Source organism: Tetrao urogallus (genome assembly GCF_951394365.1).
Source record: "Tetrao urogallus genome assembly, chromosome: 8".
Classification (NCBI taxonomy): Eukaryota; Metazoa; Chordata; class Aves; order Galliformes; family Phasianidae; genus Tetrao; species Tetrao urogallus.
This window is the reverse complement of record NC_136821.1, coordinates 4,875,767-4,889,836: the sequence shown is the minus strand read 5'-3', so window position 1 is coordinate 4,889,836 and position 14,070 is coordinate 4,875,767. Positions and strand designations below refer to the sequence as shown.

The following is a 14,070-nucleotide window of genomic DNA, read 5'->3' as shown; positions in this document are numbered from 1 at the left end:
TTTTTCGGAACTATGTCTTAAGCATATACAATACATTTTTGGAAGAGCACAAAATTTCATCTGACATTTAATTATTCAGAGCACTGAATCTGATAATGAAAAATGAAATGAGGCATATTAAGATTACAAGCAGAAACACTTCCTAACTATTTCCTAAAAGTATAACTCTCAGCTATGCTCTGTGGAATGCTTTCAGTTCTTGCACAACAGCCTACCATAAAGTAATGAGGAATAGTTTATTGTCCTTTTCAAAATCCAGTTTGTATCTGCACTGCTGCTTCATCACTTCTTTCTGTCTGTTTTAAATTTAGAATTCTCCAATCGTTTGCGATGTAGTAATTTTCATCTCTTGAAACACCTAAGTTAAGATAGTGATGTATTATCTCCACACAGGTGAGTGCTTGTCTCATGTACAGCTAATCTCAACTCTGAATCCCTAGGTCTTAATTCTTTCTTAAGTGTAATGAATACATCTTAACAACATTGTTTAGTTTCTCTCTTTTGTATCTCAATATGGATATCATTAACTCCTCTGAAATATACGCACATAAAATTAAGATTAAAAAAAATAAAAGTGATGCATCGTATTTGAAAAATGCTTTTCCACTCATTAATATCAGCAGTTTCCATTACCAGGAATACCTTTCCAGAGCCACGGGACAGGCATGCATAACAATAAGAATCATCCAGTGTAAGTTGTAGAACAGTAGTTTAGTAGTTTTCAGCTATTTGCTTCTTTCTTTTCTAAAAATATTTCTGTTAACACCTGGTAGCATTCTACACCAAATACACTTCCATGTTTTCCTGTTACTCTTTGGTCCTGTGAATGTTTCCCCCAAATACCTAAATGCAGCAATGCAACTTTTATGACATCAGAAATTGAGATGATAATTATCACACAGGAAGGAAAAAAATGATATAACACTTCAAACATTCTGGAAAAGGGTATCAAAACAATCGAAGAAGAGAAGAAACAGTAAATATATGCTTACAGATGAATGAGATTGTCTATTTTAGAAAAATTACATCCAAGCAGAAATGCAAGGTGGCATAAGATTCTACAATTTATATTTTTATTGGACTGATTTTTAGATGTTTATTCTTAGGCTTTATTTCTCATACAGCCTCAAATGCCTCAATTTCAAGTTTTACCAAGGTAAACTTAAGCTCATATTGCACTGATGTTAAGCTAGACTTAGTGATGATATTGATGTTGATTCCAGGAGGAGGTAACGGCTTCAAGTATTTAGAGGCAAAAAAAAAGAAGTCAAGTTTCAGAGAACTCTCCCTATTACTGTGGTGGTTGAAGGCATGGTGAACATCTGAAGTTACTCAGTAAGCCTCTCCATAGAAAGAATAATTTTATAGATTAGAGTTTGGCTTTTCCTATCACTGGACAGAAGTCACTTTTCTTGAGCTGACTACAAGAATGGTGTCAGCTGGACACATTGAGATATAAATGGTAATAATTATGGCGCATGCTTATATACAGTAAAGCTTTCATTATAGTTTTTCCCTATCAAGCCAACATTTTAATGGCTTCACAACTATGAAGTCAACCTTATTTTTAAACAACTTTTGATTTAACAAGGGTTATTGAAAGAAAATATTTTGGCAAATAAAATTTTTACTTACTTTCTATTAGCACTTTTCTGCCAGCCCAGTTGTCATTAATAACTTGTATATTTCCAAAGTGTGCATCACTGAAAAATATCCGATTAGTACCTCTTCCTTTGAGACTGTAGTCAAAAGCAAGAGCGATCACATTTTTGAAGTACTCTGGATTTTCATATGGCCTTACTGGTGAATTTAAGTTGTTTTCATCTGAAAGATGTATACTTTTCAATATTGTCCTTCCTGAATATAAGAGGTAGCCTTCATGTCTTAGGCAGGTAATTCCATCTTCTGCAAGATAGCCATGTGCGCACGCACAAGCCCTTTGTGAATTTCCTCGATAAAGACAGAGTTGATGACATCCACCGTTATTCTTGGCACAAACATTAGTACCTGTGTGAAAAAAGAAGACAGAAAAAAAATTGTTTTATACTATTACCTTTAGCTAATGTAAATCAAAATGTCATTTTTTAATTTCAAGAATTCTTCTCTGAAACGTTTTCTACAATACAAGAGAACCGAAGGCCAAAGCAGTAAGGAATAACTTCAACAATGAACTAAAGCCAATTTTCAAGTATACAGTGTATGAGGAAATGTAATTTATATTCTCCCAATTAACAAAATGACATACTTTATAAGAAAATAAATAGATTTTTCCTCTATGTTCAGATAAAGACTTGGATAGAGATCATTATGAGTTGTTCCAAGTGTTTTGAAAGATTTTTTTTTTAAAACACCTGTTACTGACAAAGACAAATTTGGATACCATTACAATACCGTAGTACTTAATTTCTATCAAAACAAAACAGGTATAAAACTGTTCCCTTTTATTCTGTTCTTAATAAAATGTTTCCTGACGTTTTTGTTTTAATTTACTCTAAAACTTGACTTTAAAAACTTACTCTCTGATAAAGTATATTATTAAATAATTATTGTCACATTAGTAACTTCAGTGACATAAACTACACGCAATATTTAAAATTGCAGTAATTGTCAATAATTAAGATCTATTCACCTTCCTATTTTTTGGACTACATGTGAAATACAATTATAGTTAGTTCAGATAAATTAGTTTTTGTTTCTGACAGCACTTTCCATACAACAACTCAGCTCTCATTTTCCCGTTTCTGAAAGTTTTCTAGATTTTGAAGGAGAAAAAAACCCACACACTTTAAATAGTTTCTGGTAGAAAGTCATTATCATTGTCAGGGAACATCTAGTGTCTGAAAGTACCGTTGACTGAATATTCTAACTGCCACATTTCAAGTTAAAGATACGTTTAAGTAAAAGCAATGGGTAATGAGAGTTAACATTAGCAGTCTTGAATTTTGACAAAATTATGAGAAATGTTGCACTGTAGTCATGCAAAAATATGTGAAGAATTATCTGCACATATTTTTACTTGTGGTTTCTTTTAAAAACACTTCTGAAGCTTTATTAGGCTAGAAAAGTTAATATCTGTTTGGAAGGATGAGGGTTTGAGAAGAGAAAGGCAAATACATGGAAGAGATCCTAAAATTTCTGCAATCTCTCTTGTAAACTTCAGTGCTTCCACAGTTCACCAGCTGTATCTGTAAAACTAGCCAGTTATAAAAACAGATTAATTAGGGGACATCCTTACGCATGTGTAGAATAGAACTAAAGAACAGGACTATCCTCAAGAGTAGCACTGCAGCAGGACTGGCTCATTAGAAAAGGTAAAACAGGTGTTTGAAAAAAAAGCATTGATCACTTGACAATCAGCACAGGTTGTTTGTGTGGGTTTTTTTTTTTTTTTTTTCTTTTGGTCAGTTGATTTTGTTTGCTTATTTTTCTGTTTATTTGTTTTAATAAAAGGTCATGAAACTAGCTAATTCCTTTTCCTTTTTAAAGAAATATTACCTACTTCTAGTTCAGCAAAATTAAAAGTATACATAGGTAAAATATAATAGAGTGATACAGAAAAAACATTCCAAAAGTATTTTTCACCTGTTTTTTTCCCTTTTGTCCTCCTGGCTCACTGACAGCCCCTCCCAAAGACATTAACCATTTGTACCCTAGTAAAATTTGAAAAATGTATTAAAAACTCATTCAGTTACGTTTTTCGAACTAACATCAAAATTTTTTTTAGCCTCAGTAACCATTTCTCCCATTCCTAGTGCAACCAAATCTGTCAAGCCATCAATAAAAATCATTACATATTTTTATTCAATTGCTCCATTTTCTTAATTCTACACAGAGGGCCCTTCCAAGCAAGCAGACATTAACTATTTCTAGCCTTGTTAAAAGCTACAACATCCATTTTTTTCTGTGGACATTTACTATCCACAAAATATGTCTACAAAACTGTGAAAATACTTGCAGAACTCCTTAGCAAAATACAATTATGTTCATTCTTCTCAAAACTATTCAAATTCGAGAAAAAATTGGATTTTTTCTTTTTACTGATTTTTAAATAGATCTTTCAAAATGCAGATTTATTTTACATTTTAAGTTTGATGCAGTTATTTAGGAAAGATGTATATAAAAATTTGATCATCAGATATGTGATGCTGTGATTAAAACAAGCTTTGAGTATTACCAACACTAGAATTATATTCCTATCGCAAATATCTTCTTTAAAAATAACTTTTTCAAGTACCATTTTCCTTCTCAGTGTTTTTGAACACGTATTTTAAATTTCATCTGGTAGCAGCTCTAAGGAAATACTCATCATTTTTGATAGATTTTAATGACATTAGCTTACGGAAACAAATATATTTTGCATACAAAGGTGATAAAATTTGTTGCTATTTTCTCACAAATGTCTTTGCTTTTCAAAGCCTCTACAGAATTCAAATTTTAGGAGAAAAAAATAGATAAAAGAAAGATCCTACTTAATGGGAGATAAAATTCATCCGTTTCTGCCATACTCTCAGTATATGAAATTGTCTATTCAATTGCAAAGCGAATTAAATATAAATGATATCTAACTATTTACAACTATTCCCACACAAAAAAGCTGGACTCAAGACCAAGGAATCCCAGGAAATAAATATTTGAGAGACTGAGATTTTCTAGCTGTGTACTGCTTTCCAAAAGAAATCTGAGGCAGCCTGAGACTGCTGTTCTCTAAAGCACAGTTCAAAGTCCACCTCATTCCTGAGACTTGGGTGCTTTCAGGAAAAAAACAAAAAAGGAATGATAGGAAGTATTTTGATTTCAGACTTTCTCCTTTAAATGCTTTCAAGGTTTTACAAGAAACTTTTCTACGTATTTTCATAGTAAATAAATCTTAGCTAAAAAAAAATTCTAAGAAAAAAATGGAGATATAATAAAATTTGTTGCCATAAATCAGTAAGTATTTAACTTTTTATATGTTTTAATATACATAAAAAGTACCACCAGTTGATATTGAAACAATATTATCCTTAAGAACAGCCAACCTTTCTCTCGTGCTCTATTAAAGACTTTCACTTCCTTCAGGTTTATTCCAAGGCCAGTCCTCATGGTCACAGCATCCGTGGCCTCATTCTTGTGGCCTCTTCTAATAGAGCCATTTGCATGTGCTCTGCCAAAAAAGTTGAAGATGTCTGATCAACAATCCTCAACTACTTCACACCAAACAAATGACTGAAGGGCAGCGGAGAGTTCATCTAACAGAAGGTCAAAAACCTGCTCTCATCTATGATACTGATATGCTTTAGGTTTCAGTATCAAAGATACCCTCTCTCAAACTGCATAGCTTTCTGCGATCCATTCTGTGACCTTGCTAAGGAATGGCTAATCCTACAAAGGTAAAGCACCTAGCACTGAAATAACATTTTGAGACTCAAATGCTTATGAAAAATAAATTACCTGTCAGACCAGTAGATGTAAGCTCCGAACACCGCAACTGAAAACATATCCACATTGCTCCCTGACAGCACAATCTCCCGATTCCCTCCACTCTCAAGGTCAATTCTTTCTATCTTGTCGGTACGAGCATCACACCAATATAATTTATTTTCCTAAAGATTAATTTTAAAGGAAACATCAAAAATCTTGTCCAAGTATTTCATTAAGAGTTACTAAGATTGCTGTGAAGTGGAAGACATTGACTTTAATGAAATATAATGTACACCAAATATTTCAAATTATAATCAAAAACAAAGAAACTAACCTCGTAGTCAATGGAAATCCCATTAGGCCACACAATCCCCAGGCTCACAAGAACAACCTTCTCAGATCCATCTAAATATGCCTTTCCTATGCAAGGAATCTGTCCCCACTCTGTCCAAAATAAATACCTAAAAAGTTACACAAATTACCTATTAAAATTTAACACAAAAACAAAGAGATGAAAATGTACAATACTGTCTTTCAACTGAAAACAAAATGAATGCATCATCACTGTCAAATAGATACTTCATGCTTATACACCTTTGAATAACCTTTATGGGATAAATCTACTGGTTTGATAAACTACTTAAGCAATTTTTTTTTTTTTTTTTGAGTTGTTACATATGAAGTAACTCTTAAAATCATAATTTATCAGTCAATATGCAATGGTATGCTTAAAGAATATGGTTTGGTGCTTGGGAAAGTAAAACCAAAACAGAAATTACTGGAACAAAATCATGCATCTAACCAACATTGAGATAAAACATGAGATGTATGTCTAAATAAAATTAAATAGGAAAGCATTTAGGGAAATGGTAGGGGAAAGTTGTTTTGCTAGCCTCCCTAATGATCATGGGAAAACCTTTTCACCTTACTTATCTCTGTATGCATTGCTGTACACTTACTGGCACAGACACATCACTGATTCAAGGTGAGACGCTACGATAAATTTCTGCTTTGACCTCCTACTTTTCTATTGCTTTAGACATAGCAGGAGGAGGCTAATGAACCTGCAGACAGCACTTACTTCACTGAGATTTCTAACAGCACTTTTTTATGTAACTGAACTTGTATTCAGAGATCTGGTCAGAGAACATCCTTATGAATATCCAGAGAATATCCTTAACACAGGATATCAACTAATTATTTACTGAAAGGCAAGCATTTGATATTCAATTATGCAGTATTCTCTCAGCCTAGTTAGTTAAACAAACCAACCAACCAACATTAAAAAAACGTAACTATCAGATTTTTAAAAAAATCTAGAAGCCTCCAAAGAAAATTCTGAAAAGGTAATACACATTACTTAAGACATTACTGGAGCACTGATGGTTAGAAATATATTGATATATTAACATCAGTAAATCATTAAATAGCATAGAAAAAATTTGATCTTCCCAAATGTTCTTAGAAGCTCTAAAATACTTCCACCTTTGCAGTGTTATGCTACCTAGCTATTTGGTATTTATATTGCAATGCCAGAATAATGACAACAACTTTTCTAGGAACTATCCCACATATAAGCCAAGTAGCTGACACTTAGATGCAAATGACAAAATTTTGATGTGGTCATAGAATTAACTTAAAAAAAAAAAATCTGTGAAGAAAATAAAATAGGAGTTTAAAATTCAACAATGGAAACGCAACTGAAGTTTCCCGAATGTCTTCAATGAAGGAAGATTCAAAGTCTAGGAAATATTTCAGAATGACCTTTGCTCTGTATTTCAAGCACAGTTTTGAGCTCTCTCAGAAAAGTTATTTAATTGCAGAAGAAAAATGGAAACCAAGTGCATTTTAAATGAATAAGTACTCCTGATGAGGGAGAAGGACACTCCTTTATAGAACTACACATTCTTAACTTTAAATAATGCTACCAACCAGCTGAATGCTGGCTGCTTCATATCTCGGTATAATGGGCAGATTCAATGAGATCAAATAACTACTATTTTCCGCTCTGTTCTTAAAGCTGTCAACTCAAGCTTCAAGAGAAATGAAAAATGTGAAGACAGGGCAAGGAGAGGGCAGGAAGGGAGGTACACTTTTGAAAGTTTTGCCTGACAAAAGGAAAGAGATGACAATAATGCAGAGGATAAGCAGGTCTTTATCTTCCTCTATAAAGATATACATTTACTTCACTACAAAAACATTGCTATCTTAGTTGCATGAATTTACTTTGATTGGAGTCATCTGAATAGAGCACTTTGTGGCACAGTATTAAAGAGTCCAAGCTTTTGTGTTTTCACAGAACTTATCTAAGTATATTATGTACATGCTGAGGAAAACTATACTGTAAATGAAATAGTGTTCTGAAGAATTTTGGTGTACTCTTCTAGTCTAAAGATTTTATTAGACTCTTATGTAATACTCTGCAAAGGTTTGCTGTTTTTTTTCTTCCTTGTTTTTTCTTAACATAAGAACACGTTGAGCACAAAGTAAAAAAAAATAAAAATCCAGATCCTGACAAACAACGTAAATTCTGAACTGTGAAAAGATATGACCAAGATACTCGTGGTGCCACATGAACCCAGCCATAACGATTTGTTACACAAGCAACTGTATTATGCAGAAAATAAAATCTACTTTTACTTTCACCTTCACTTTTAAATGCATTTCCAATCTGCAAAACACACAGTTCACTAAAACTATGTTCTCATAAAAGAAATTGGGGCAAGTTGCAGACAATATTTTACATCAATTCTTGTTAAGAAGTCAGAATTCTTCATCACTTCACTAGAGATGCAGACTTCTCCAGCTAATACGGAAACTGCATTCCTGAACATACTGTCATACTCATTTAATTGAGCCTGGGGAAAATGAGTGACACAGCTTTGTCTATTGGTTTGGGAAGAGGTAGATTTTCAAATGCTTCTTTAAAACTTTGATGCACACCATGTAGTTTACGTTTTAGGAAGGCAACTGTAGCAGTTAAATCTTCCGAGCTGTAAATCAACTCAAAGTATATTTCATATTCCAGTGGGGAAAAAAAAAAAAAAGATGGAAATCCTTTGCAGAATTTACTGCTTCTGTGTTACTTGTAGCTCTCCATCAGTTTTACAGCCTGAAAGAATGGAAACTTCTCATTTCTATTAGAGATGCATTGTAGTCTCATCACACAGTTGGATGAGAAGTCCATCCATTTTTAATGAATTTTTAAGAGTTTACCCATATGTTTATCTGACACAGCTTTCAGCTACCTTGGGTAATCTCCTTAGTTGATGCAGAGTGATGTAACGTGATACTGGTATAACTATCAGAGAATATGCCGTTATACTATTTCACCATCACAGTGAGGTCTTCATTAGATAGTGTGACTTCTTGGATAAGCTGAAAACTTAAGTACTTAACAGATTTAAGCACGTTTCCAAGCAACGGATACACTTCAGCTAAAATGATCGTCTTAGAAAGTGAAGGCTTGCACAGAGAAAATATAGTACTTCCTGCAGATGAAGATCCTCATGATGAAACTCATGAAAATTCTCAGGACATCTTAAGAACATTTTCTTCCACCTGGGTCCAGTTATAGCAAAATACATCCCATTACACTACTTTTGGGTATTATTAAACAGCTATATTAGAAAAAAGGCCTTGATTCCTAAAAGCTTCATTGCGAACATGCAAATGTTAAACAAAAAAAAAAATGTAGCCATAGTCATGTTACCCTTTTTCGGGGTGTACTGCAATAGATCTTGGCTGGTCCAGACCCTGGGATATGATTACATATCGGAATGAGCCGTTGAGCCTGGCAACTTCAATTAAGTTGAAGCCATGATCTGTCCAATATATGTTACCTAGGAAAAATATTGTGAAGTTACAGAAAAAAGAAAACATCACTTCAGAAACTTAAAAATCTTAAATGCATAAGTTAAAACCAGAAACTGACTGCTATATTTTAAGCTGCATGCATCTTGTATTTTAGTTTTCAGCCCTTTTTAGCCTTCTGTTTTCAAGTATAAACTTGTATTGCTGGCTGTCACAGTTGTGACTATCCATATAAGAAGACATTAATATTTTTTTTCAGTTTAAAACTGAACTCACTCCTCATCAAAAAAGAACACACCATACTTCAAGAAAAAAAAAACACAAGAGCACAACATCCTTGTGATACACTATGAAAATAGTAACAAAAAGTATTAGATAATTGGAATACTATAAATTAGTGATGAAAGCGTATCAAATTATTTAGTCTTGAGTGGAAATGCAAGAGCATACATTAATTCATCATAACAATACCTGACGCAAATAAACTCCTACCTGCTATCCAATCCACTGCAATGCCTTCAACTCTTCCCAAGCCATTTGTAACAACATCTTCTTTCCATGTTTGGTCCCGTTTAGATCTGCTAATTTTGTTGAAACCCATATCGGTCCAATAGATTGTATCATTACCTATAAAAACATAATGAAAACGCTTGGATTAATTTAGTTATGTTAGCACAGGTGTCTACATCAGTAACCACAAAATTTGTAATCGTTCAGATTAAGCTCTGGAAGTATCAAAAAATTTAACCAGGAAGAAAAGTGATAAATTTGAGTGATATGGTAAGTGAATAAAAATTATAAATGTCTGATTAGCTTTTGCTAAGATTCTTTTTTTTTTTTTTGTGTGTGTGTGTGTGTGTGTGTGTTAAAGTATTTCTTTAAATTGTTTTCCATGCCATTTCACTGCAGGTAATTGTCCATAAGAAGGAAGAGATGGACCACTACACAGCATTTGAGTACAGAGTTACTTTCACTGACCATTTAAACTCAAAGGCCAGGCTGAGAATTTGAAGTAGTGAAAGCACAGACATGCATTTTTCTGTTGCCACAAATTACCACTGGTAAATGAATGGGGAAAACCAAGTGATGACACTCCACAAGCACAATTCCATCTACTTCTGTTGTCAGAGCTCAGAGCTATCACACAGCCATGTTGAAATACACATTTTGATTTGGTAGAAATTAATTGAAGTCCTCCAGAATGAGGTGCTCCACGTGGGAAGGACCACCTCTTACCGCCAGTGCTCCTACAGCCTCTACGAGTTAGAATTTTCCAGTTGAAGCCTTCTTCCTCAACACCAAACAGGTCAAGGGTAAAGGATCAAACATCTATTCATTACTTTGCTTATCCACTTCACAGATGAAGCTGTTGAGAATCTTTCAACAGCTTTGCTTCCAGGTGGCAGGTTGGAACCTTTAGATTTCTTGTAGTGTAAGCATACAAGTTTATTCAACAGAGAGTACGAAGAACCAAATAAGTGAAACTGCAAGATATGATAGTCTCAAACTAGAAATGGATTCTTAGAATTCTGTTGAACAATACTTCATTGATAACATCAAAGCAATTACTAGAAAAAAATAATAATTCTGTGATAACTGTGCAAAAGAACTCCACATACTGACAGCTGACAATCACTCCAAAAAAATCTAGGAAATACAGAAAAAAAAAAAAAAAAAAAAAAAAGAACTAAAAACCCCTCATTTTTAGGAGATACCACTGATCTACTAGCTGACAGTAGCAAATGAATTTTATTTCAGAAAAGGTTCCTGTGAAAGCATGGCTTCTTCCTTAATCCTCTTTCTAGTATGTTCAGTACTGCAAGAGGAATTTTAAAGCACACGCTTCTAGAAAACAAACTTCAAAGTAAATACTAACAAGTCAAGTATGGAAATGTAATAATCATCCTGTAAAATATACTGAATATGATGTTTTGATATAACTACTTAAAGATAAAAAATAAATGAATAAAAATTTTAAGTATTGATAAATGTTATTTATTCAATGCAAAACCTTCCAGTCACTACATTTTATATATTGCATTGGATAATACTCTTTGATTTTCAGGTACCTCTTGATAGCGTAAGAGAAATCACTCTTGCACTCTATAGTGAAAAATACCCACTAAATTAATTTGTACTAAACTAATAAGGATTCTTGCAGGTTACAAATACAAATAATATTTCATGTATTATTCCAATAATATGCTGTACTTCAGGATTTTATGGTAGATCTCTTCAAAAGCAACGCCTATTTATTTCCATGGAAACTACAATAGATACAAAGAACACAAAAACACTTTTTGATACAGTAAACTCTCAGCTACAAGGCACTATTTTTCAAAGTTATTTTTACATCCAGCAAACAGTGAATGATATCCTAGGATATAAAAAAGCTAAAGCTCTGAGCACTAGTTGGCACTGGTTTGAAGGCAAAATATGCAAAATGAGGCGGCACTGTGAAATACTAAGTGAACTTGAAATTTTGCTAAGTAGATATACAAAACCATCAAAGAAAAAGGTTGGCCAAAGATAGAGAAGAGTTTAACGAGTTTTACTTCTTACTTGTTGGCAAAAGATTAGTGATATTTGTGTTATGAAGCAGTCAAACTGAATAAGAAGGAAGAGGCTTGTTCAGAAGTTTTGAATTGTTTTCTTTTCCATTTTTTAAAGCAGTGCAAATAGCTAACATATAAACAGTAAACTATACAGAATATTTACCTGCATGGAAGTCTATGCCCACTGCAAATGAGGTTCCAGATATAGGCATTAAAGCTTCCATTTTATCATTTGGATCAAGAGGAATTCCTCTAATCCCTTCATGAACAGAATACATAACAAATGATTCTACACCTAAGGGAAAAATCAAATAGGTAAGGGCAGCAAAATGGAGACTTTCCCTATTAATAACACTTGAGGAATTAATAACAGAGTTCTCCTATACTGTTCAACAGTTGTCCAGAACAATGAATCCAACTCTTTAAAAGAAAATCCATCAATTATTATACTTCATTTCTAATTATAAATACAGTTTTACAAACAGGAGGGAGTTACTGTTCATTTTCAAGCATCATCTCAAAATTAATTAATATTAGTGAAAATTTAAACTAAGAATAAACTATTTTGAATTATGAGGCATTTAAGAATATTTTCAGTGCATATCCACTTTTTATGTATTTAGCAAGAGACAGTTCCTCAGAACTCAATGAACGCACAGCTCAGGCTGTGTAAAACATCTTCTGAGGCATGAGATGCACCTCACCTCATTCAGTCATGCAATCACCCTTTACAAACAATAGAGAAGTACATAGTTTAAAAAAATCATGCTTTGGATACACTAAATGTCTACATTTGTGTTACATTAATAACAAAACAGAAGCATCAATTTCTATTAAGTAGGAAGAAACAGTTGAAATGAATCACACCTTTTGATAAACAAAATTGTAACAAGTATTTTGTTGCATTCACCTCCACATCCTTGTAATAAAACTTCTAAGTTCTAAGCAATTCTAACTCTAAGGGAAATAACATAGCATGCTGATATACAACTCTCAATCTTCAAGTTCAGCTATGATGAACAAACAGGTTTCTTTTCTTTTCCCTTAGAAGTACAAAATACATTAAAAAGAAAAAAAAAACGTTGCCAAGTAGCATATGGCAAGCACTGAAGTAGAAAACCATCTTTATGTTGCTCAATTCTGTTTCCAATTATAGTCTATTATATATACTGCATATACACTACATAGCAATACTCCATAGGAATAACTAACAAAAAAAGTTTATAACTAACTACCATGGCACCTCAAAAATAAAGTGCCTTTCACTGTTCTGTATAACAACATGGCTTCACTTTTTACCGGAAATAGATACTTAGATTTTACTTTTTAATGGTAATAGATACAGTAGACATCCAACCTTTCAGACTGTAGTCTGTAATTAGTTTTAAGATAAGGTGGATAACCAAAATGTATCGCTCAAATGATGGATCAGATGGTCTCCTTTTCTGACTATTTCAAAAAAAAGTGAAAAATATACCTTAGGGTTTTCCATAAAAGTTCCGCATAGCTAAATAAACAAATGAAATGCTAAATTTATCTCTTCACCACGCTGAACTCTTCCATTTTAATCACCAAAATAAATAAGTGAAGTTTCTTTCTAAGTTACTTACAGATTTCCCATAAAACTGAAGTTAGCTAAAAATAAATACAAAAAGCATTTGTAACCTTTGCATGCCATGCGGTTTTTTTGGAGGTTGTAGCCCACTGTACAAACACAGGTTCTTGTGGTTTCTGATGTTGGTAAACAGAGCTGGGAACATCCACCATTATTAAATTGACAGGAATTGCTACCTAGAACATAACAGGACAGAAAACACAACAGGTAATAATCTGAACAGTGTAATCCTGACTAAAAAAAAAGTGAGCGTTGCTATCAATTTTTTAATAGTACCAAAAAACAAATTTTGTTCAGGCAAATTCTTGGTAAAAATGAAATATAGAAGAACACGTTTCAGGCTATACTGTTATTTGTATACTTGGTCATGCTACACTCTTATGGTACTTATTCACCAAGGTGGCAGCTTTTTTCTCGCTATATATATTTGAAAATAATTCAGTTTCTTGAACTTTCATTTTACAGTAGAAATATACGATAAAACTGAAAATACTGTTTTAAATTAGTGAGTAACTATGCTGAAATATTTTCAGTGACAGTCTAAAAAGCATCTCTTATTCTGGAATTCTTGGGGTTACACTTGATGTCTGGAGGTCCCTTCCAATCCCTACGATTCTGTGACCATTAACATTTAATTGATCATATTTTAATTGTTCATCAAATGCTATACTAACCTTGCATCTTAAT

The 14,070-nt window shown here is 33.1% G+C and overlaps 1 protein-coding gene across 1 annotated transcript in view; it reads right to left on the bottom strand.

Annotated features, from left to right (window-relative positions):
• Window positions 1-14,070, bottom strand: part of LRP1B (LDL receptor related protein 1B) — a gene marked incomplete at both ends in the record, with an annotated part of 589,444 nt that overhangs the window by 117,817 nt on the left and 457,557 nt on the right. Inside the window, 8 exons of the mRNA XM_079539425.1 lie at window positions 1,636-2,007; window positions 5,019-5,143; window positions 5,431-5,582; window positions 5,735-5,861; window positions 9,113-9,242; window positions 9,706-9,840; window positions 11,932-12,063; window positions 13,434-13,559. Coding sequence (XP_079395551.1) covers window positions 1,636-2,007; window positions 5,019-5,143; window positions 5,431-5,582; window positions 5,735-5,861; window positions 9,113-9,242; window positions 9,706-9,840; window positions 11,932-12,063; window positions 13,434-13,559 — 1,299 coding nt within the window. The remainder of the gene's footprint in view (window positions 1-1,635; window positions 2,008-5,018; window positions 5,144-5,430; window positions 5,583-5,734; window positions 5,862-9,112; window positions 9,243-9,705; window positions 9,841-11,931; window positions 12,064-13,433; window positions 13,560-14,070) is intronic.